Below are 25,399 nucleotides of genomic sequence, written 5' to 3'. Positions count from 1 at the left end.
CCCTCACCCCTGTCAACCATCTCTTTGGCAATAGCTCCAGCACTAGAAGCAGACAACCTTATTATGAATTGAGCTGCTAACTGCAGCATTGTCCCCATCAACTGCTTCCAGCTCTGCAGAGACAAGCTCGGTCCACTACAAAGTTGGAGCTGTCTGCTGCAAGAGCTATTGCCCAACAGTTCATTGGCAGGAGTGATCTATCCTGAGGGTATGCCATTACTTAATAAAAGGTGCACAACACCCTTAACCACTGCCCGTTGACTATAAACGTCTGGGAGGTGGATCTCTATCTCTGAATGGACGTTCCCAGGTGTCCCTGCCTTCTAGATCGCTGTATACACAGCGCTATGTGCTTCCTGTCCCGGCCTGTGACCGCCAGGGCCGGGAGACTGCAGGAGCGGTCGGATCTTCTATAGACAGATCAGCCCTGCACTAAAGCTGTACGGTGTTATATAGTGCTGTACAGCCACTCTGGGGGGTGTATTTCCCCTGTAACTGGGGCAACTATGTCAGCCCCAGTTACAGGAGAAATCAATAGTGTGGGGGGGGGGGGGGGGGAGTGAACTTAAATGTCCCCCAGAGGTCTTGTATGAACTTATGGGGGACGCAAAGTGTAAAATAAAAAATAAACAAATAATGTTAAAAAAAAAAAAAAAGGTTTCACATGTAAAAAAAAAATATTAAAGATGGAAAAAAATAAGTAAAATAAACATATTTGGTATTGCCGCGTCCGTGACGGTCGGCTCTATAAATATATCACATGACCCACCCAGTCCGATAAACTCCATAAAAAAATAATTTGAAACCTTACATCACAAAACGTGCAACACCAAGTGATCAAAAAGGGGTATTTCCCCAAAAATGGTACCAATAAAACCGTCACCTCATCCCGCAAAAAGTCCCTACATAAAAAAATTGATCAAAAAATAAAATAAAAATAGCTCTCAGAACATGGACACATTAAAACATAATTTTTTTGTTAAAAAAATGCTATTGTGCTAAAGTGAAATAAAAAAAAGTATACATATTAGGTATCTCCGCATCCGTAAGAACTAGCTCTATAAAAATAACACATGACCTAACGCCTCGGGTGAACACCGTAAAAAAAACTAAACTGCCAAAAAAGCACATTTAACATCACATAAAGTGCAACACCAAGCGATCAAAAGGCGTATGCTCCCCCAATATAGTACCAATCAAACTGTCACCTCATCCCACAAAAAAGTAGTGCCTAACTAAGGCTAGTTTTACACTTGCGGCAGGCTGGTCTCCCTGTCGGATCTGTCCTTCCGCTGTTTCGCCGAGCCGCCGGACCGCCGCTCCGTCCCCATTGACTATAATGGGGACGGGGGCTGAGCTCCGGCGCAGCACGGCGAAAGCCGCCGGACTAAAAAGTCGGACATGCAGGACTTTTTAGTCCGGCAGCTTTCGCCGTGCTGCGCCAGAGCTCAGCCCCCGTCCCCATTATAGTCGATGGGGACAGAGCCGCTGCTCGGCGAAACAGCGAAAGGACGTATCCGACAGGGAGACCAGCCTGCCGGATCCGTCCTGCCGCAAGTGTGAAACTAGCCTAAGACAATTGGTAAAAAAAAAACTATGGCTGTCAGATTATGGAGACACTAAAACTTCATTTTTTTTGTTTCAAAAATGCTATTATTGTGTAAAACATAAACAAATAAGAAAAAGTATACATATTGGGTATCGCCACGTCTATAACGATCTGCTCTATAAAAATCTCACATGACCTAACCCCTCAGGTGAACGCTGTAAAAATAAATAAAAACTGTGCTAAAACAACCAGTGCATGGAGCAGCAGCGTGCATGCGCGAGTGCCTCCCCATTGTGAACTTTGGGGTTCTTACGGTGGTACAGCCTCTTCCAAATAGGCAGTCAGAAAGAATGACTGTTTCAGTCATGCAACTCATCTGGGACTGTGCGGCCTTCTGTTAAAAACATAAGCCGCAGCTCTGAGGTGTACAAAGCCTAAAGACTGGCTTACATGACCTGATAGTCTGGCCAATTATCGGGAACGATAAGCTTCTAAAGTTGCCGAATGATCAAAACGGTTGGCATCTCAATCATCGTTTCTAAGCAGCAGATTGTGCAGTGTGAATTATAGGAGGACACGTGATCGCGGCAGCCATCGCTCGTCCCCATACAGTGGAGGTGATTGCTCTATGTATGTGCAGTTCTTTATTTCCACTCATGACCAGGCAGTTATAGGGAACAAACTCTTCCTTCCCGATAATTGTCTGCTCGTCAGCACAGTGTTAAATGTGACTTAAGTCAATGCCAGGCATCTGCTTGGTAAAGCGATAATAGGAGGAACTGATGCTGAATGGCCAGTGTACTTTATTCTGATTTATGGAGCATCTGCCCAGGAGCTAAGTTTCAGTATGGAGATTTTGTTAAAAAAATATGATTTCATATTGGAAGAACTGATCAGCCTGTCTTTGTTATCCGTTCAGAGCTCAGTGGAAAGTCCAGGAATACTTCACTTATCATTCTGTTGTCTGCCAAGATGTCTCTTCCAAAAATGTTAGGAATCCAGAAGTAGGGTTCATGATCTGAAACGCCAGTTATACACACACTGACAAGTGGATGTACCAGTCTATCCTGAGGTTTCCATGACGGGCTCTTGTCCTTTTATTTCCTATGTAAGGTAACACTATTCACAGGGTCTTAGATGCATAATTATGTGGCAGCACATGTCAGACTGCATTAACAGAGTACTGAAAATATTTAGGTATATTTGCATACATTGGCAATCAAAATATAGCCCTTGGGATAATCACCACATGAGAAATGCCATTTGCTGAAGTCAGACAACCCCTTTAAGGGATACTTCTAACAAAAAAGGACTTGCCATAGGTCCCAAAACTTCTTGGCAATCAGCCATGTTCAGCCATGCATTTGCCCTGCAGAAAAAATGTAGTATTACATGGTTGTCATTCAGATTAATTGTCATGCATATCATACAGGGATGGGTCTAGTGTGGAAGCCACTCCTACAGAGACAGGAAGCCCCCTCTATGATGTGCATATGCCCTAAGAGTTGTCTTCATGAACTGACCACTTTAAGCAGTCCGTGGATGTAATGATCTAATGATTTTACATTACTAAATAATTTACGTCTATGGTACTAAAATCTAGTCGTTTCAAACAGCAGAGGCCCGCAGGTAATGTCCGCGACTGGCAATAATGCCAATCGCAGTCATTTAAGCCTTTAGATGCTGTGAGCCAGTGCGACCACGGCATCTAAATAGGCGGTCAGGGATGTCCGTCATTTATTCTAATACGCGGAGTCCCGTATTAGAACTGCAGCTCCTATGTTGGCCAGGATATCTGCAAAATCAACTTATACTGTCATTAAATGGGAATACAGTTTAAGTTCTCATCAATCTGAGCACTGTATTTTGTAGCCTCTTAGAGGGGCTATAAAATTTTTTTTTTTTTTTTTTTTATCGCCCCCTTTCCCTAGATTATTTTTTTTAAAAACATTAACAAAAAAATGTAAACGTCATGGGCATCACCGTATCCAAAACTGTCCATTCTATAAAAATATTTATCCCATATAGTGAATGGTGTAATTGAAAAAAAAAGTATCAAAATGGCCACTTCACCATTTTTTCGTCTCTTCTCTTACCCCAAAGAATTGAATAAAATGTGATCAAAAAGTCACACAAACTCCAAAATAGTATCAATAAAAACTACAGATTGTACCACCAAAAAAAGACGTGGCTATAAAAGTTATGTGGGCAGAATATGGCGATGTAAAAAAAATAAAAAATATAATATATATATATATCTTGAAAAACTTGAATATCGTGCAAAGTTCATTTATTTCAGTAATCCAACTTACAAGGTGAAACTAACATACAGTCCTGATCAAAAGTTTAACACCACTTGAAAAATGGCAAAAAATCATATTTAGCATGGCTGGATCTTAACAAGGTTCCAAGTAGAGCTTTAACATGCAACAAGAAGAAATGGGAGTGAGACAAAAAAAAAATTGAGCATTCAATTTAATATAAACAACGAATAAACTGAAACAGGCTGTTTTTCAGCTGATCAAAAGTTTAGGACCACACCTCCAAAAAAAAACTAGACCCCCCCCCCCAAAACAGAAGTCCAACTTCCAAACATGAACTCAGTAATGAGTAGCTCCGCTGTTCTTGTTTATCACTGCAAAAATTCGTTTCGGCATGCTTGATGCAAGCGTTTCCATGAGGTGAGTGGGAACATTTCTCCAAGTGGTGAAGACGGCCGCACGAAGGCCATCTATTGTCTGGAACGGTTGTCCATTTTTGTAAACTTCCCTTGCCATCCATCCCCAAAGGTTATTAATTGGATTTGGATCAGGGGAACACACAGGATGGGCCAAAAGAGTGATGTTATTCTCCTGGAAGAAGTCCCTTAATTTGGGTCGAGGATCGTCCAGTTTCTTGACGTACAGCCAATTGGATTCTCCGGCTCAATGCTGATGACATTTTTTTGGGTCTTCCACTTGACTTTTTTTGTTCCATAACCCTCAGGATCATTTAAGAAATTCCAAATGACTGTCTTACTGCGTCCCACCTCAGCAGCGATGGTGCGCTGTGAGGCCCTGCTTATGCAGTTCAACAACCCGACCACGTTCAAAAAGGGGAGGGTGGGGGGTTGCCTTTGCCATCACAACGTGTGACTACCTGACAGAAAATGACAATGAATCCACATCTTTAGGCCTCATGCACACGACCGTTTTTCTTTTGTTTTTTTTTAAGGTCCGCAAAAACGCGGTCCGTAGGTCCATGATCCGTGACCGTTTTTTTGTCCGTGGGTCTTCCTTGTTTTTTGGAGGATCCACGGACATGAAAAATGAAAAAAAAAAATCAAAGTCAAGTTTGCCATTGAAATGATAGGAAAAAACGGACACGGATCAGGACGCGGATGACAATCTTGTGTGCATGCGTGATTTTTCACGGACCCATTGATGTGAATGGGTCCGTGAACCGTTGGCCGTGAAAAAAATAGGACACGTCCTATTTTTTTCACGGCCAGGAAACACGGATCATGGATGCGGCTGTCAAACGGTATTTTCCAATTTTTCCACTGACCCACGGCCAGGAAACACGGATCATGGATGCGGCTGTCAAACGGTATTTTCCAATTTTTCCACTGACCCATTGGAAGTCAATGGGTCCGCGAAAAAACCCGGAAAACGGCACAACGGCCACGGATGCACACAACGGTCATGTGCATGAGGCCTTAGCCACAGATTTGGTCTTTTAACCACTTCAGCCCCGCTAGGTGAAACCCCCTTCATGACCAGAGCACTTTTTACACTTCGGCACTACACTACTTTCACCGTTTATCGCTCGGTCATGCAACTTACCATACAAATGAATTTTACCTCCTTTTCTTCTCACTAATAGAGCTTTCATTTGGTGGTATTTCATTGCTGCTGGCATTTTTACTTTTTTTGTTATTAATCAAAATGTAACGATTTTTTTGCAAAAAATGACATTTTTCACTTGAATTTGCAAATGTAAAATTTTGCAAGAAAAAAAAACGAACATCCATATAAAATTTTTAACAGTTATAATTTAAACCATGTAATGTTTTTCGAAATTTTACTTCTACATGTCTTTGATAACAAAAAAAATGTTTGGGCACCCACAAAAAAAATGAGTATTGGGTAAAAGTTATAGCAATTTACAAACTAGGTACAAAAATGTGAATTTTCCACTTTTTTGAAACAGCTCTGACTTTCTGAGCACAGTCATGTTCCTAGGTTCACATGCCCAGACAGTAGAAACCCCCACAAATGAGACCCCATTTCGGAAGTAACACCCCTAAGGTATCCCTGAATGGGATAGTGAGTTCATATGTGCCCTTTGCCCACCTTGGCATCAAAAAAGTGTGACACATCTGGTATCGCCGTACTCAGAGAAGTTAGGGCAATGTGTTTTGGGTGGTCATTTTACATATACCCATGCTGGGTGATGAGAAATATCTTGGCAAAAGACAACGTTTCCCATTTTTTTATACAAAGTTGGCATTTGACCAAGATATTTTTCTCACCCAGCATGGGTATATGTAAAATGACACCCCAAAACACATTCCCCAACTTCTCCTGAGTACGGCGATACCAGATGTGTCACACTTTTTTGCAGCCTAGATGCGCAAAGGGGCCCAAATTCCTTTTAGGAGGGCATTTTTAGACATTTGGATCCCAGACTTCTTCTCACGCTTTAGGGCCCCTAAAAAGCCAGGGCAGTATAAATACCCCACATGTGACCCCACTTTGGAAAGAAGACACCCCAAGGTATCCAATGAGGGGCCTGGCAAGTTCATAGAATTTTTATTTTTTTTGCATAAGTTAGCGGAAATTGATTATTTTTTTTTTTTTCTAACAAAGTCTCACTTTCCGCTAACTTAGGACAAAAATTTAAATCTTTCATGGACTCAATATGCCCCTCAGCAAATACCTTGGGGTGTCTTCTTTCCAAAATGGGGTCAGTTGTGGGGTGTTTGTACTGCCCTGGCATTTGAGGGTCTCCGCAATCATTACATGTATGGCCAGCATTAGGAGTTTCTGCTATTCTCCTTATATTGAGCATACAGGTAATGAGATTTTTTTTTCCGTTCAGCCTCTGGGCTGAAAGAAAAAAATGAACGGCACAGATTTCTTCATTCGCATCAATCAATGTGGGTGAAAAAATCTCTGCCAAAAAAAAACAATGGAGGGGAAAGGCGTCTGCCAGGACATAGGAGCTCCGCCCTACATCCATACCCACTAAGCTCGTATGCCCTGGCAAACCAGATTTCTCCATTCACATCAATCGATGTGGATGAATAAATCATTGCTGGGATTTTTTTTTTTATATATATATATATATATATATACATACATACATACATACATACATACATACATACATACATACATACATACATACATACATACATACATAGTGCTTGCCAAAGCATAGGAACGCCGCCTCCTCCTCAGCTCGTATGCCTCGGCAAACGTATCTGTCACTGCAGAGGAGAAAATCCCGTCTTGCAGCGCCGCATACACCGACTTGCGTGTAATCTGACAGCAGCGCAATGCTTCTGTCAGAATGCACATCGGTGCTGCAGCTAGTCAATCGGTTGGTCCACCTGGAAGGTAAAAAAAGAAAAAACCAGGCCGCAACGCAATAATTTTATTAACTTTGCAACAGAACATATAAACTTTAACTTTTTTAACTGAACATTAACGTGTTTGCTTACTGGTGTGTTTTTTTTTTTTTTTTTTTTTTTTTTTTTGTTTTTTTTACCTTTTTAGAACAAACCTCTCCTTCCCCATGGGTCAATGTGCAAAGCGCAAATCGCCCAAAGATGTGGCGAAGTGCGTTATGCACTTTGTCCCATGTGAAAGGAGACGTTTGCAGCAGCAGTGAGTGAATGGGCCCTAATAGCCCTGTGTGCCTGTCCTGGTGAGATGATCCCTATGCTAATAGTGTACCTGTGAGTGGTACTTCCGGAAACACTCTCCAAAGCATAGGGCAGGGTGGTCCGGACAGTCAGGACAGAAATAGCGGGTGTCACGCCTTATTCCACTCCTGCTACAGACACGACATCTTTTTCGGGGTGACTGTTGGGTTGAGGTACCAGGAACGACATTGGGGAAATGTCGCTCGTGTAGACGGCTAACTACACTGGTGGTTGGGGCCACGGAACCTCCTGGATACAGGAGGTTCTCGATGATCTCTTCCTGAAATTTGAGGAAGGATCCAGTTCTCCCAGCCTTACTGTAGAGAACAAAACTATTGTACAGAGCCAATTGAATTAAATATACAGACACCTTCTTATACCAGCGTCTGGTGCGTCGGGATACTAAATATGGAGACAACATCTGGTCATTGAAGTCGACCCCTCCCATGTGGAGGTTATAGTCGTGGACTGAGAGGGGCTTTTCAATGACACGGGTTGCTCGCTCAATTTGTATTGTCGTGTCTGCGTGAATGGAGGAGAGCATGTTAACGTCACGCTTGTCTCTCCATTTCACCGCGAGCAGTTCTTCGTTACACAGTGCGGCCCTCTGCCCCCTTGCAAGACGGGTGGTAACGAGCCGTTGGGGGAAGCCCGCGCGACTAGTTCGCGCGGTACCACAGGCGCCAATCCGTTCTAGAAACAAATGCCTAAAGAGGGCCACACTTGTGTAAAAATTGTCCACATAAAGATGGTACCCCTTGCCGAATAAGGGTGACACCAAGTCCCAAACTGTCTTCCCACTGCTCCCCAGGTAGTCAGGGCAACCGACCGGCTCCAGGGTCTGATCTTTTCCCTCATAGACCCGAAATTTGTGGGTATAGCCTGTGGCCCTTTCACAGAGCTTATACAATTTGACCCCATACCGGGCGCGCTTGCTTGGGATGTATTGTTTGAAGCCAAGGCGCCCGGTAAAATGTATCAGGGACTCGTCTATGCAGATGTTTTGCTCTGGGGTATAAATATCTGCAAATTTCTGGTTGAAATGGTCTATGAGGGGCCGAATTTTGTGGAGCCGGTCAAAAGCAGGGTGGCCCCTGGGACGGGAGGCGGTGTTGTCACTAAAGTGCAGGAACCGCAGGATGGCCTCAAAACGTGCCCTGGACATGGCAGCAGAGAACATGGGCATGTGATGAATCGGGTTCGTGGACCAATATGACCGCAATTCATGCTTTTTTGTCAGGCCCATGTTGAGGAGGAGGCCCAGAAAAGTTTTAAGTTCGGAAACTTGGACTGGTTTCCACCGGAAAGGCTGGGCATAAAAGCTTCCCGGGTTAGCGGTGATAAATTGTGTGGCATACCTGTTTGTTTCGGCCACAACTATGTCTAAAAGCTCCGCAGTCAAGAACAGCTCAAAAAATCCCAGGGCCGAACTGATCTGAGCCGTCTCAACCCGAACTCCAGACTGGGCAGTGAAAGGGAAAACTACAGGTGCGGCTGAAGTTGGGGACTGCCAATCAGGGTTTGCCAGCACCTCTGGGATTCTAGGGGCTCTACGGGCACGTCTTTGCGGTGGCTGCGACGGGGTCACTACTGCACGTGCCACCGTACCAGCTTCAACTGCCCTTCTGGTGCTCGCTACTTCACCAGGTTGTACGGCAGTGCTGGTACTAGGTCCAGGGAGGGCTGGGCTGCTGGTGTATGCCTCACCACGTAATCCGACAGCACCAGCCCCACTCTGCTGCTCTTGAAGCGGATCCTGCGCAACCTGCGGTCTAGCGACACGGGGCCGGGTACGCCTGGTGGTATCAGGGACCTCAGCCTCCTCGTCCGAACTTTGGGTCAGAGAGCCACTGCTTTCTACAGGTTCGTATTCTGACCCGCTGGATTCATCAGATGAGGGTTCCCACTCCTCATCCGACTGGGTCAGAAGCCTGTAGGCCTCTTCAGAGGAATACCCCCTGTTAGACATGTGGGCAACTAAATTTAGGGGTATTCCCTGAGACTACCCAAGAAAAAAAAGCAAGCCTGTCTTACAAAGGGGAGGCTAGCGAAGTACCGGAGGCCGCTGCGGTTGATAAAAAAATATCAAAACTGATTTTTTTATCGCCGCAGTGCGTGTAAAGTGAATGTGCAGTGATCAAAAAAAAAAATTGTTTTTGTCACTGCGGTGGGGCGGGTGTGGGCGAACGCACGTGTGGGCGACCGATCAGGCCTGATCGGGCAAACACTGCGTTTTGGGTGGAGGGCGAACTAAAGTGACACTAATACAATTATAGATCTGACCGTGATCAGTTTTGATCACTTCCAGATACTATAAAAGTACAAATGCTGATTAGCGATACGCTAATCAGCGAATAACGGACTGCGGTGCGGTGGGCTGGGCGCTAACTGATCGCTAACTACCTAACCAAGGGGCCTAAACTATACCTAAAACCTAACGGTCAATAACAGTGAGAAAAAAAAGTGACAGTTTGCACTGATCACTTTTTTCCTTTCACTTGTGATTGACAGGGGTGATCAAAGGGGTGATCAAAGGGTTAATTGGGGTTCAGGGGGGTGATCAGGGGCTATAGTGTAGTGTTTGGTGTACTCACTGTGAAGCCTGCTCCTCTGCTGGATCCAACCGACGAAAAGAACCAGCAGAGGAGCAGGCAGCCATATAACAGATCATATTTACTAATATGATCTGATATCTGGCACTTTGATTGGATTTTTTAAAAATCAGCAACCTGCCAGCCACGATCATTGGCTGGCAGGTTGCTGACGAAATACTGCTGTGCGAAATGCCGGCGCGAACTGCGCATGCGCGCGCGCATATTCGCGTCATCTCGCGTCTCGCGAGATGACGCGTATATGCGTGACTGTGCGCAGCGCTGCCACCTCCGGAACGCACATGTGCGTTAGGCGGTCCGGAGGTGGTTAAAGGCATGTGGTCCTAAAATTTGGATCAGCTGAAAAACAGCCTGTTTCAGTTTAAACGTTATTTTCAATTAATTGAATGCTCAAAAAATGTTTTGTCTCACTCTCATTTCTTCTTGTTGCATGTTGAAGTTCTACTTGGAACCTTGTTAAGATCCAGCCATGCTAAATATGATTTTTTTTGAGATTTTTTAAGTGGTGTTAAACTTTTGATCAGGACTGTATGAGATAGACTCATTACATGCAAAGCGAGAGATTTCAAGCCTTTATTTGTTATAATTTGGATGATTATGGCTTATAGCTTATGAAACCCCCAAAGTCACAATTTTGAGGTACCTTTTGCTCAGGGAGTACGGATTAATTAGCTGAGCCTATAATATTGAACCTTTTTCACAAAATTCTAATTTTAAGCTGCATTAATGCAATTCCTTTTAATTTGCATTACTGAAAGAAATGGACTTTTGCACGATATTTCAATTTTTCGAGTTTCACGTGTGTGTGTGTGTGTGTGTGTGTGTGTATATATATATATATATATATATATATATATATATATATATATATATATATATATATATATATATATATATAATAATTTTTTTTTTTTATATATGCATTTTGCCTGGCTTTGTGGGAGGGGCTGAGTTCCGCCTCCAGCCTATTTAAGGCACTCCCCTTACCTGGCTCCTGTACCGTCTGAGGTCTGAGCTTTTGGAGAGAGAGTCACTTGAGGAGTCACTGGAGAGTTACTTGCGAGTTGCTGATTTTCTGGAAGTTCGTTGCCATCGGTGTTCTGGATTTTGGAGCATACCTGTTTCCACTCGTCCTGCTTCACCCGGTTTCACTGTGGGTCGCGTTTGCCCGTTAAACTGTGAGTCATCCACACGGTACAGCACGGGGCCTCACCATTTTGTCCCCCTGTACCACTCTTTTCATTTCACCACCGTTGAACTCATGTCAGGCTTCTAGCTTGCAAGTCAGTTGCCAGATTTCATATGTCTGTCACTCCTTTCTAGGATTATGCATAAGAATTCGACTGCACAGGAGCTCTGCTCCATTTACTAACCCAGCAGTAAGCCACCACAGGTGTATTGTTTTCCAGTGTGCAATTACCACCTATTCCAGTCCTCATTCGGTCCACTAACCTGCAAACTCATACACAACGTGCCCCTTTTTCTTGATAAGCTAGTACCATGACCAGGAAGTTCATACACTTGTATACATGACCCATCGGTTGCTCAAATGTAACACATGACACACTGCATACACCCTTCCTTTTTCCATGGACATTACCGTTCGGCACGCACCGCTGCCACAGGGCCCCCTCTGCCTCCGGTCCCGTCACCTCCGTCCCTCCTGGCGTCTCAATGGCTGATCTGCGCACGCGCGGCCCGGCAGTACTGCGCATGCGCGGCGGATTCAGTCGGCGCATGCGCAGTATCCCGACAGGTGTCTGCCGCCGCAGCTAGTACAGGGAGCCGCCGGCGGGTCTGTCCGGCCTCCCTGCTAGCCGGCGGAGCTCCGGAGCCGGCGATCAGCCTACCTACCCCCACCCACATAGGCAGCACGGTTCGTGGGGGCATCCAAGTCATAGTTGCTTCCAGGAACCACTTAATGTTAAAGGCATACCGCCATCATCAGGTCAAGCAGCTCTCATGGGGGACCGCATACCCAGCTGACTTGCACCCCGGTTAGCAGGCCAGGTCCTGGTTTAAAAAAAAAAAAAAAATAATCTGCCATATAGTCCTCGTGGTCACACGTTCCACGCCGCTACACGTGTGTCCTGTTAATTTTTCTTGCTACCAGGTACGTACACCTGCTCATAAACAATTGTTCTCCATACATTTCTGATGGTCCAGTTAGGGTCAGTGTGCTGGCATTAGGGGCACAGGAATCCCACTAGGTTACCCCCTCTTGGCTTCGCCATCAGTTAGTGGTCCCGCAAGGCCAACACCCCGCCTCAAACGTTCAGAGGCAGCCGCCCATCGAGCCATACGTTAGTAAGCCGCCTCGCATGTTGCATAGAGAGGGCCTCACCTGTCACTCCCTTCCCCTAGTTCTGTCTTACAGTCACCGAGAGGCCTCACACTCCTGCCACCACGACAAGTGGCCTCATTAACCCCTCGCGCCAACACATAGTGCCTCTCAAGCCGCTTGGCAATTAGCAGGTATAATATTTTCGCCGTCCGGCCTAGCTAGCCTGCCAGCACAATCCTTGGTTTCCCAACACTAATCAACTGTTTTTTTTTAAGTATGTCTCTGGAAAGGGTAGAGGACTTTCCTACCTGGCACCCCTGCTAGATCCGTCACTTCAACCCAGGGAGACGGCCTAGCCAGTCCAGCATCCATCAGATCCTGGACAATCCCGCGAATAACAACGGAGTTGAGGAGACTGCAAATCCCCTTCCCCGCCACGGCAAGGAAAGCGGAGCTTTTCCGGCTACTGCGCGCGTCAACTAATAACGTGGATGCAGGGGAAGGACCCAGCCAGTCCAGTGCAGGGGATATACATGCCATGCTATCCTCTCTAATGACATTCATGACCAAGGTCAATGCCAGGTTGGAGAGGCTGGAGTCGGTCACCACGACACTCTCCTTGGCAGGGCCACCGCCGGCGGCGTCACCGGCACAATCCGGATTGCCAGTGATCACACCAACCGTTAACCTGGATGACCAAGAAGTCAGCCCGGCGCATATGATACCGGAGCACATAAAAAGAGATATCCTGGAAGGTAAGGATGTAAACCTGGCTTCCCTTCTGATTGCCTCCCAGGATGTGGTCGAGAACAAAACCTATGCCTACGATGATGTTTCGGTTATGGTCAAGTCCAGGGATGCCCGCCTTAATAGGAAACTGACTATTCCCGAATTTGTTTTGGCCTTTGGCATCTATAGGGATGTCATCTGTGCGGTCTACCCCAACAGAAGGGAGGAGTTCGACCTCTACATGCACAAACTGGTAGACCTAGGTAACAAATATGGGGGGGTCAGCCTTCTATGGTTATCATAGATCTTTTTTGGCGAAAGTGGCGGAGGCCTTCTCCCAGTACGGAGTCCGCTCCAACTGGGCAAGGATCGACACTGTCATATTTTGCCGACACTTCGCAGGCCTGAGGACACCAGCCTGTGCATACTGCTCCTCCACAGCCCACACCACCAATTTCTGTCCAAACACGGCAGACAGACATGCCCTCTCGCAAGGGGCCGGTCCCTTTGGGGTTCCGGACAAATCAGCCCGGGACAAACTGGGATGGCCAATTAAGTTTCTGGGCAAATCCCAGATTTGCAACAATTTCAACGAGGGGTCCTGCAATTACAGCGAGTGTAGATTACTGCATATATGTACCAAATGTTTCAGGGCACATGCCAAGTCCATGTGTCCGAATAAAATGTTTGCAAAGCCGTATCTAACGACCATCAATATGCCAGTTTTCACCGCGTTCATGTCACAACACCCATCCAGGCATCTCACAGATTTCCTCGTTTTGGGGTTGACAGAAGGCTTCCACACGGGTATCCTGCACATGCCAACTGGCACCCTGGAATGTCCCAATCTTCAATCCGCCCAACACAACCCCACTGCAATTGACACCCTCATAACCCAAGAAGTAACAGAGGGCTTCGTGTTAGGGCCTTTTAAAACCCCCCCATTCGCCACATGGCGCACCAACCCCATTGGCATCGTCACTGGGAAATCTTCCCTGAAACAGAGGCTCATCGTCGATTTGTCGGCGCCCCACGGTTCAGCCAACCCCAGTCTCAACTCCCTCATTCCCTCTGAGGAATTCTCCCTGCAATACACCACCATAGATCACGCCATCACTGCCATCATACAAGCAGGGGTTGGAGCATGGCTCAGCAAAACAAACATTGCCAACGCCTTCAAATTACTACCAATACACCCTACACTGTGGCACCTTCACGGCATCAAGTGGTCCGGAGACTACTATTTTTTCTCCCGGTTGACTTTTGGATCCAAGAGTAGCCCGGCCATTTTTGACACATTTGCGGAAGCATTATGCTGGTTGCTTTTAAACATAGCAAGGTGCCCGATGGTATTACATTGCCTTGATGATTTCCTTCTGGTGGAAGAAAACACTTCCCCTCTCCAGCCTCAGAGCCACCATCAAGCTGTTCAAGGAACTTGGGGTACTCATCTCCCCCAAGAAAACAGAGGGCCCAGACACAGTCATCACCTTCTTGGGTATTCAGTTGGATTCAGCCACAATGCAAGCCAGTTTGCCACCCGGAAAGATTCAGGACATTCTCGCTCACATAGACAATTACCTTCAACTCGGCACCTGCAACCGCAAAGAACTACAGTCCCTGCTGGGCTCCCTGAACTTTGCCATGCGTATCATACCTCAGGGTCGCTCATTTATATCACGACTTCTGCACCTCTTCCTTTTTTTCCTACACGACTCGCACAGGTTGTCCCTGGATGCCCACGCTACGGCAGATCTGGGCATGTGGAAGAGATTTCTATCCACCTGGAATGTCAGGAGCATGTTCCTCCCTCAGCTATCGGACTCTTCCCCCACTATCTGGTCAGATGCGGCATCTACCACAGGCTTCGCAGCCATTTCTGGGAATGATTGGCTGTGGGGCAGCTGGCCTTCTGCAGTCCGGGATCTGGAAGGATTTTCCACTACCTCACCTCTCTTCGAGATCTATCCCATCGTGGCGACTGCCGTGGCGTGAGGTCATTTATGGGCAAACGTGTCGGTCCGGTGCTATTCAGACAACCAGGCGACCTGTCGGATCATCAACAGAGGTCGTTCCAAATCCCTCACAATCGTGAGGTTCCTGCGGAAACTCACTTGGTTGGCAGCTTGCAATAATTTTTTCTTACATTGCTTCCATGTTCCAGGGGTGTGCAATGCGGCAGCTGACAATCTGTCTCGCTTCAAATTTCAGGCATTTCATGAGGCTCTCCGTCAGCGACACCCACGGCCACCATCACTCCATCGTTTCCACAGCTCATTCTGGACTAAGTCATCATGCGGCATAGCCAGACTTTGTCCCGATTAGCACTATCAGACAATACGCATAGAACATACAACAGAGCGTTCACACTATTCAACAGGTTCCTGATGGAACACAACATCACGCACCCTTTTGTCATTACTTCTCTTCTGGGGTTTGCTTCTTTCTGCCACCTTAAACTCAAAATGTCATACAACACCATCAAACTGTATTTCACCGGCATTCAACACCATATGCTAATCTTACACCCCAATAACATCAGTTTCATGGCCTCGCACCAAATCAAAACCATACTCGGGTATTCAGAAGGCGGAACCCGCACGTTCAGCCCAGAGGCTACCCAAAACCAATCATATTTTCAAGGCATTATCCGACTTACTAGACGCCAAGCCTTTTGAAGCAGATACCAACTCCATCATCAAAACAGCAATTTACTTGGCCTTCTACGGATTCCTGAGGCCCGGGGAATTCACTACAACCTCCACGACCCAAACCACACCTTGTCTCCTTTTCTCCCACTTGACGAAACGCATGGATCATTACATCCTGACCTTACCTCACTCCAAGAACAGTCAGCACATACCCGTCAACATTCCGTATTACCCCACGCACAACAGATGGTGTCCAGTCAGGGTTCTGGATGCTTACATGCAACGTCACAAGTTTCTACCCTCTCAACCGCTACTTCAACTACATGGTTCGGTACGCACCACCACCACCTTCATGACTCATGTCAGGTCATCCCTCACACAACTGGGCCTCAACGCAGCCAACTACTCGGGGCACTCCTTTCGCATAGGAGCTGCATCCACAGCCTCCAGTGCCAACATCCCTACTCATGTCATCAAAAAATTAGGGCGCTGGAACTCATCCGCTTACTCGCGATACATTCCCAATCCAGTACAAGAGTTAAGAGATGCTTTCCAAAAAATGTCGGGTTGAGCTATTCATGTATTAATTGACTACAATAAACTGGTTACTTTCATTTTTTGCCCTCTTCTTTCTCAGGCCTACCTCATCCTTGGTTTCGGCACACCACAACCGACTGTGCTTATTTCCCTGCTTTTCTAGGGCTCTTCACTGTACTATTGTAAGCGCCTAACACAAGTATTAAGGCAATTTGCCTGGATTTGTGGGAGGGGCTGAGTTCCGCCTCCAGCCTATTATTTAAGGCACTCCCCTTACCTGGCTCCTGTACCGTCTGAGGTCTGAGCTTTGACCCTCCAACCACTCCACTCATTCACACTCATTTCTTCCATATCTTTTCCCTTGGGTAGGCCCTCTTCTTTCTCAGGCCTACCTCATCCTCTGTTTCAGCACACCACAACCGACTGCGCTTATTTTCCTGCTTTCCTAGGGCTCTTCACTGTACTATTGTAAGCGCCTAACACAAATAAATATATATTAAATTTTTTTTTTTTTTTAAAGTTTATCTTTTTCAGTCTTAAAACACAACAAAAACCTACACATATGTGGTATCGGTGTAATCATACTTACCCAGAGAATGAAGAGCATAGGTCAGTTTTTCTGCATTGAGAACACCATAGGGAAAAAACCCATAAAACTGGCTTAAAGGGTAACTGTCATATTTTCATCATAAAATCAATTTTAGCATGTGTTACTGCTGCAGCATTATGCATAAAGCAATCTTTAGTTTCTTCACATACCACTGTTTTTTCCTTGAGTTTTTCCTCTTACTTATGGCTGTTTTAAACACTTACCATGTGAGGACCTTCTTAAGATGGCTCCTTTGCCAGTTCTGAGGCCAAAACTGCTTTCCCTCACTTCCCATACACACTTGGTGTAGCCAGCAGCTTCCTGCCAGCCAATCAGATTGGATTACTAAGAGACACTCCTCCTCACTCTGAAGCCTAATGCAGGCATGCAGTGTGAAGGACCACCCCTCCGTCTTCTGCTTATACTAAAAAGACTGACAAGCAACGGTCTTTTAACCCCTTAAGGACACAGCCTTTTTACACCTTAGGACCAGGCCATTTTTTGCAAATCTGACCAGAGTCACTTTAAGTGCTGATAACTTTAAAACGCTTTGACTTATCCAGGCCGTTCTGATTGTTTTTTCGTCACATATTGTACTTCATGACACTGGTAAAATTAAGTTAAAAAAAATATTTTTTTTGCACCAAAAAATACCTAATTTAACAAAAATTTGGAAAAATTTGCAAATTTCTAAGTTTCAGTTTCTCTACTTCTGTAATACATAGTAATACCCCTAAAAATTGTGATGCCTTTACATTCCCCATATGTCTACTTCATGTTTGAATTATTTTGGGAATGATATTTTATTTTTTGGGGATGTTACAAGGCTTAGAAGTTTAGAAGCAAATCTTGAAATTTTTCAGAAATTTACAAAAACCCAATTTTTAGGGACCACTACAGCTCTGAAGTCACTTTGCGAGGCTTACATAATAGAAACCACCCAAAAATGACCCCATTCTATAAACTACACCCCTCAAGGTATTCAAAACTGATTTTACAAACTTTGTTAACCCTTTAGGTGTTGCACAAGAGTTATTGGCAAATGGGGATGAAATTTGAGAATTTAATTTTTTGGGCTAATTTTCCATTTTAACCCATTTTTTCCACTAACAAAGCAAGGGTTAACAGCCAAACAAGACTGTATCTTTATTGCCCTGACTCTGCCGTTTACAGAAACACCCCATATGTGGCCGTAAACTACTGTACGGCCACACAGCGGGGCGTAGAGTGAAAGGTGCGCCATATGGTTTTTGGAAGGCAGGTTTTGCTGGACAGTTTGTTTGACACCATGTCCCATTTGAAGCCCCCTGATGCACCCCTAGAGTAGAAACTCCATAAAAGTGACCCCATCTAAGAAACTACACCCCTCAAGGTATTCAAAACTGATTTTACAAAGTTTGTTAACCCTTTAGGTGTTGCACAAGATTTAATGGAAAATAGAGATACAATTTCAAAATTTCACTTTTTTGGCAGATTTTCCATTTTAATATTTTTTTTTCCAGTTACAAAGCAAGGGTTAGCAGCCAAACAAAACTCATTATTTATGGCCATGATTCTGTAGTTTACAGAAACACCCCATATGTGGTCGTAAACTGCTGTACGGGCACACGACAGGGCGCAGAAGGAAAGGAATGCCATACGGTTTTTGGAAGGCAGATTTTGCTGGACTGGTTTTATTGACACCATGTCCTATTTGAAGCCCCCCTGATGCACCCCTAGAGTAGAAACTCCAAAAAAGTGACCCCATTTTAGAAACTACGGGATAAGGTGGCAGTTTTGTTGGTACTAGTTTAGGGTACATATGATTTTTGGTTGCTCTATATTACACTTTTTGTGCGGCAAGGTAACAAGAAATAGCTTTTTTGGCACCGTTTTTTTTTTGTTATTTACAACATTCATCTGACAGGTTAGATCATGTGGTAATTTTATAGAGCAGGTTGTCACGGACGCGGCGATACCTAATATGTATACAATTTTTTTTATTTATGTAAGTTTTGCACAATGAATTAATTTTTAAAACAAAAAAAAGTTTTAGTGTCTCCATAGTCTAAGAGCCATAGTTTTTTCAGTTTTTGGGCGATTATCTCAAGTAGGGTCTCATTTTTTGCGGGATGAGATGACAGTTTGATTGTTACAATTTTGGAGTACATACAACTTTTTTGATCACTTTTATTAACTTTTTTTGGGAAGTAAGGTGGGCAAAATTTCAAACATGTGTAGGGAATTTCATTTTTTTTATTTTTAATCAGTGATAAATGTGTTTTTTGATTTTTTACTTTATTTTCACTTTTTTTCACTTTCTTTTTGACCCAGACCCACTTGGTTCTTGAAGATCCAGTGGGTCTGATGTCTGTATAATACAGTACAGTACAATATATAGTACTGTATTTTACACTTTGTCTGAACAGATCTATGCCTTTCAGCACAGATCTGTTCAGCGCCATGGACAGCAGGACGACTGAGAAGGCGTCCTGTTGCCATGGGAACCTTCCCCGTCTGCTCAGTTATGGTCAGAACTGCGCAGACGGGGAAGGGTAAGGACGGGGCTTGGGGGGCTGCCTGGGAGCTCTCTCCCTCTCCATTTGGAGGGGCTGCAAAGGCACAGCAGCCCCCCGATGGGAGAGGGAGGGAGCTCCCTGCGCTGTTAACCTTTTCCATACAGCGGTCCGTACGGACCGCGGTATGGAAAGGGTTAAACGGCTGACATCGCAGCACAGATGTCAGCCGTTTATACCAGGGTGCCAGCAATGTGCTGGCACCCTGGTATACCCACTAGAAACCAACGATTATTCAAGGGGAGGCGGGCGGGGATCGCGATCCCGCCTGCCGCACCGCCTGCACTGCCCGCAACCCTCCCCCTGCACCTCCCACCGGGCAAAAATCACTAAGGAGTGCAGGGGGGGATACAGATGCATTTTAGGAATACAAAAGTTTCTGATCCCCGCGGTCAGGGACCGCGGGGATCAGAAACTGCAGAAATCGCAGCAAACCGCAGGTCTAAATTGACCTGCGGTTTGCCGCGATCGCCGACATGGGGGGGGTCACGGGACCCCCCCCGCGCATTTAGCCTAGGTGCCTGCTCAATGATTTGAGCAGGCACCGGGTTCCGATCAATGCCAGCCGCACGGCAGTGATCAGAAATACACAGGGCGTACATGTATGTCCTTAAGAGGTTAAAGGGCTTCTGTCACCCCCCCCCCCCCCCCCCGAAAGTAATTTATTAATATTTTTTATGCTAATTAAAATCCTTATACTGCGATTTTTCAATATATAGGGCTCTTACCCTGTTCTGTTGGCTATTTTATTTAAAAACGGCACTTTTATAATATGTAAATTACCTCTCTACCAGCAAGCAAGTAGGGCGTCTACTTGCTGGTAGCTGCCGCATCCTCCTTTCAAAAAAACGCCCCATCCTCCTGCTGATTGACAGGGCCAGGGAGTGCTCTCCTCCTCCGACTGGCCCGGTCTGCCTGGCACCTCATTCGGCGCTCAGAGAAGGAAGCCCGCTTCCCCGGCACTTCCTCAGTGCGCCGATGACGTCACCTCTAAACCCGAATGAGAAGACGTCATCGGCGCAGGCTCACTGAGGAAGTGCTGAGGAAGCGAGCGTCCTTCTCTCAGAGCGCCTTCCTCCATAATGTTTCCCCCACTGATCCTCTTCCTGGCAGTCTGTATTCTCATCGTCTTGACTGGACCTTATGTCATCCGGTCATGTGACCCCTGTTTTCAGACTTCCAAACATCAAACTATTTCTTTCAAGCAAAAGCCAGTTTGGTCCAAATGTCTGAGCCCCATTTTACAAATATGACATGTCACTTTAATAACTCTAACACTTTTGCTGACCCAAGTGATTCTATTTTTCTCGTGACATTGCCATAGCAACCATCGGGTCCCTGTCACCGCAGCACGGGGACCCGGTGGGGATGTACAAGCTGCCACAAACCCCCTGTATGCTGTGGTCAGCGTGACCGCGGCATACAGTGGGCTAATCCAACAACATAGGTGTTTTCACCTATGTTGGTGAATACAGCAGGGGCCTGGCTGCTGATCGCGGCAGCGCATGTGGGGTAGCCGGTTAACGTTAGGACGAGCATTCCCGTCCTAGGTCAGCAACCTGTTAAGTGTTATTTCTAGTGACAGAAACCCTTTAAATCTGTTTTCCCTGTAACACAGGGTTAACAGCAAAACAAACCTCAGTATTTATGTAAACTGCAGAATCAGGTTAATAAACACCCCATATGTGGTCATAAATCTCTTCACACACCACAGGGCTCAGAAGGAAAGGAGCGCAATATTGTTTTTGGAGGGCAGGTTTTGCTGGAATGGTTTTCAGGTGCCATGTCACAAGAGACCCTGAGGTACCCCCATAAAGAAAACCATTTTGGAAACTACACCCCTCAAGGAATTGATCAAGGGGTGAAATGAATGTTTTGACCTAATACGTGTTTCATAGAATTTAGAAAAACTTGGCTGTGAAAATGTTAAATGACATTTAGTTTAAATAAAATTTTGCTTTAGCCCCAAATTTTTCAACGGGTGCAACAGCTTGGTTCTACTCATATCTAGATGCTTTCAGCGATGGGGGCTGCCCACACTTCAGTAACGGTGTCAGCATCTGGAAATCCTCAAAGGGTCTATTCACACATTAAATATTTCACATATATTCTGGAACAGGTTTTGTGCAGAAATCGGCATAAATTCTGCTAATATTCAGCATCCTATGAATGTGAATGGAGTTTCCCTAATCCTACGTATATGCTATGGAGAAAAAAAAAAAGAGTAATGCCAGGTTTACAGGGGGTAAGGAGCTGATTATCGGGATGGAAGCTTTCCTTCCTGACAACTGGCTGCTCGTTCAGTGGCGGTGAAGCCTTGTATTTACATGCGCCGATCACCTCCACAGTATGAGCATATTTGCTGCTTTGTCTTGTGTACAAATTCATATGTAATGAGAAAATATGTAATGAGAAAATTAGAATCTGCATTTCCTCGGTTGTTTGACTTTGCCGACTATCTTTTTGTATTATATTTCAGGGAGAATTTACCTAGTCACTTCAAGTTTAAAGAGTACTGTCCACAAGTTTTCCGAAATCTCCGAGAGCGTTTTGTAATAGATGACACAGACTATCAGGTAAGCTGATTAAAATTCCCACATCTCTCATTCTCTCATGATCTAAACCAGGGAATTTGCTATAGAGGCAATTTTTTTTTTTTTTTTTTTTGCTAAATACATTTGCAGCTTGAATGGCAACAAAAAATAAATAAATGTACCACGTGATTATTAACCCTTTTGTCACCAGTGAAATACATCAATGTCACATTTCGTAAGTGTCCCTAAAGCATCCTTGGGAGGTAACACTTCCGGTTTTGTTAGGTTCATTTCTCAGTTGGCGCCACAATCAAAAGGGTTGTGCAGGGGTTTTATATTAAAGGGCTATCCTCAGGATAGGTCATCAATATCTGATCAGTGGGGGTCTGACACCCGGCACCTCCACCGATCAGCTGTTTGAAGAGGTGGCCGATGTGTAATCAATATAAAAGCCCTGCACAACCCCTTTAACATCTCAAGATTAGAATGACTGGTAAAGATCCCTTTACATGGGACGACAGAGCAGCAGATTATCGGCAAGGGAAGCGTTCCTTCCTGACCATCTGCTGCTTGTTAGCGGAGGAGACCGCTGCATTTGCGTATGGGGAGGAGCGATCGCTAAAGCTGAGCTCTGGTTGCTATAGGCAACAAGCCCACCTTTACGTTTCGACTGTTTTAATCGGGCACCTCCATCTTTTTCTGATGCAGCTTTCAATGCCCATGTGGTTACTGTAAAGCAAGCCTCTGACCTGCACTTCGCAGAGCAGATCTGGCAAGATGGCTGCCCCCATAATGATGTCAAGAAATTAGAATTAAAAAAATTAAATTCACAAAAGAAAGATTTGACGAAGAATTGTATTTCAGGATATAGTTTTAATTGGTAAAAAAAAAATAGGGGATGCATTCCTTGAAGGAGTCCCTTGGGATTTCTTAGTGTTTTCTTGGTCTTGGTTCGGAGAGTGTGGAGATAAGATGACCTTGTTGAAATTCCAAAGAATGAAAAAGAAGAAAAACACAATTTTCCCATAGCAGTTATGCTCAGCTTCCCCAAAGGCTCCTGGTATATATTATTTTTCTTTTCTTTTTTTTTTCTTATCGTTGTAGGTAGTTGAAAAGAATTTAAAAGGCCACTGCAGTAGTTAATGGGGTTGTCCGTCGATGTGGGGCAAACCCTGTATAAGCTCCTTCGTGAGTCTGAAAACGCGGAGTTCATAGCTGGTAGGGATGAAGTTATTCATGAGGTTTATGTTCTCATTGAGTTTTAAAGACTACTAAAGCTGGATGCCAAGTAGTTTATATTCATGAGACTCTTACTTTTTTGGAAAATAATCCATAAAATCCTCCTTTTATTAAAGCAAATCTGCTTATTGCTGTGTAATGAAAAGTCTGAACTCCTAAAGGCTGCAATGTGAGAGATGCCGACTTCTGAGGACTAATCCAATTTGTACATATCCTACCGCAATAGTAATCCATGTGCAGTCACATAGTGTATGCCGCCAGGGTGGGATGACTCCTCTTGTTGTGACCCTCTCCTCATCTCCACTGGTTAATATAGTAAGTTTCTTATTTTGCGTTGGCATGAAATTTCTTTGATCTCCCATTATAGCTGACAGACTAGGCCACATTCATAGGGAGCTGTGCAACTGTTTAGTCCTCCTCTGATAATGATAGAGCACTGGAGACGTGAGCACCCATTATAAAACATTAACCCCTTCACTGGCCTAGCTCCACGTCTTTTGTCTTTTAGGGAATCGCTGTCCACATCTGCTTTTACCACGCAGCACACTGTATAATGAAAATTTTGGGGCGTCATTTATATCACCTTGATAAACTGCCAAGGAAGCAGCATTTTGTCTTGTCGGGTATCCAGGAAATCGACACCAGTGTGCCATATTTATCCAAAGTTTTATCGTCTGGATCAGTGGTGGTCAGCCTGACATTGTGGGGTGCGACAGTGTGGCATCTCATCCAGCCAGGGCTGTGCATTGCATATCATTTTTCTTACACACTTGCGTTTATGACCAACGACTGTTGGAAAAATATACGTGAAAAGAAAACCAGTCACAACCATATAAAATCCCATATATAGATACCTAAACGTACAGAGCTTTGGGCCACTAGACCTGCATTGTGTCTGGCTCCTGTGTGCCTATTTATTTGGGAGATATATTTCTTTGATTCTAAAGGGAACGAGGCCCAGGTCTCGGGCTGCTCCGCTCACTTACTACAATTGAATAGTGAGAGTAGTGATACTTAGATGGGGCTCTTTTTATAGGGGTTGTCTCACTTCAGTAAATGGCATTTATGCCGATAAAGTTAATACAAGGCCCTTACTAACGTATTGTGATTGTCCATATTGCTTCCTTTGCTGGCTTGACTCATTTTTCAATCACATTATATACTGCTTGTTTCCATGGTTATGACCACCCTGCAGTCCAGCAGCAGTGGTCGTGCTTACACACTGTAGGAAAAAGTGCTGACCTCTGTGGTGGGTGGGAGTGCGCATAGGCTGGCGCTTCTTTCTATAGTGTGCAGGCACGACCACCGCTGCTGGATTACAGGGTGGTCATAACCATGGAAACAAGCAGTGTATAATGTGATGGAAAATGAGTCAAGCCAGTAAAGGAAGCAATATGGACAATCGCAATACATCAGTAAGTGTCTTGTATTAACTTTATCTACATAAATGCCATTTACTGAAGTGAGAGACCTCTTTTAAAGGAAATGTGTTACTATCTGATTTTAACTGGCAGATAACGTTTTTGGTGACACATCACATCTCCTTTTTTCTTATCTGTTTTTATGTATTTATTCTGTTTCCTGAACATGGGGGTGGCCATCTTGCCTGGGCTGTCCTTAACAGCATTTAGAAAGCATTAAGAAAATTGCTTTACGGCAGCCACATGGTCCATAGACACAATGGTCAGGAGGGGACCTAATTGACTTCTATGGGAGAGTATTCTAGGCATGTTCTGTGACCCGTGCAGAGGTCATTGTACAAGGAAGGAATAGAAAAGCTTTGACAATCGCCTATTGCAAGTGGTGGATCCTGTCTTATGTCATTCTAATCCTGCCTGTAATGATTTCACCTCTGTGCATAGATAGATAAGCAGATGACTGCAGTAATGTGATCTGTACAGACCAAGAAGCGGCACCTATTATTTGGCTTAGTGGCTTATTTTATGTTTTTTGTTTAAATTTGGATATTGACACAGAAAATTTTAAAATAACTTCATGAAAAATTATTTTAAAAGATGTTAAACATGAAAACAGTAGGTCAATTGTTATAAAACAGTATTTGTCATCTTGTAACTTATTTGACTCATGTAATGTTCCTAATCGGGATATTAGCATATCAAGGATGCCTAGTGATAGAAATGTAAACCTCTTTACTTGATGGTTATCATGTATATAGGGGTATTCCCATCTGAAAATGTATCTTCTTCTA

At 44.7% G+C, this 25,399-nt stretch overlaps 1 protein-coding gene across 1 annotated transcript in view; it reads left to right on the top strand.

Annotated features, from left to right (window-relative positions):
- Positions 1-25,399, top strand: part of PIP4K2C (phosphatidylinositol-5-phosphate 4-kinase type 2 gamma) — a 65,646-nt gene that overhangs the window by 10,141 nt on the left and 30,106 nt on the right. Inside the window, exon 3 of the mRNA XM_044284612.1 lies at positions 21,897-21,993. Coding sequence (XP_044140547.1) covers positions 21,897-21,993 — 97 coding nt within the window. The remainder of the gene's footprint in view (positions 1-21,896; positions 21,994-25,399) is intronic.

The sequence above is a fragment of the Bufo gargarizans genome, chromosome 3 (genome assembly GCF_014858855.1).
Source record: "Bufo gargarizans isolate SCDJY-AF-19 chromosome 3, ASM1485885v1, whole genome shotgun sequence".
Classification (NCBI taxonomy): Eukaryota; Metazoa; Chordata; class Amphibia; order Anura; family Bufonidae; genus Bufo; species Bufo gargarizans.
This window is presented reverse-complemented; position numbering and strand designations above follow the sequence as displayed.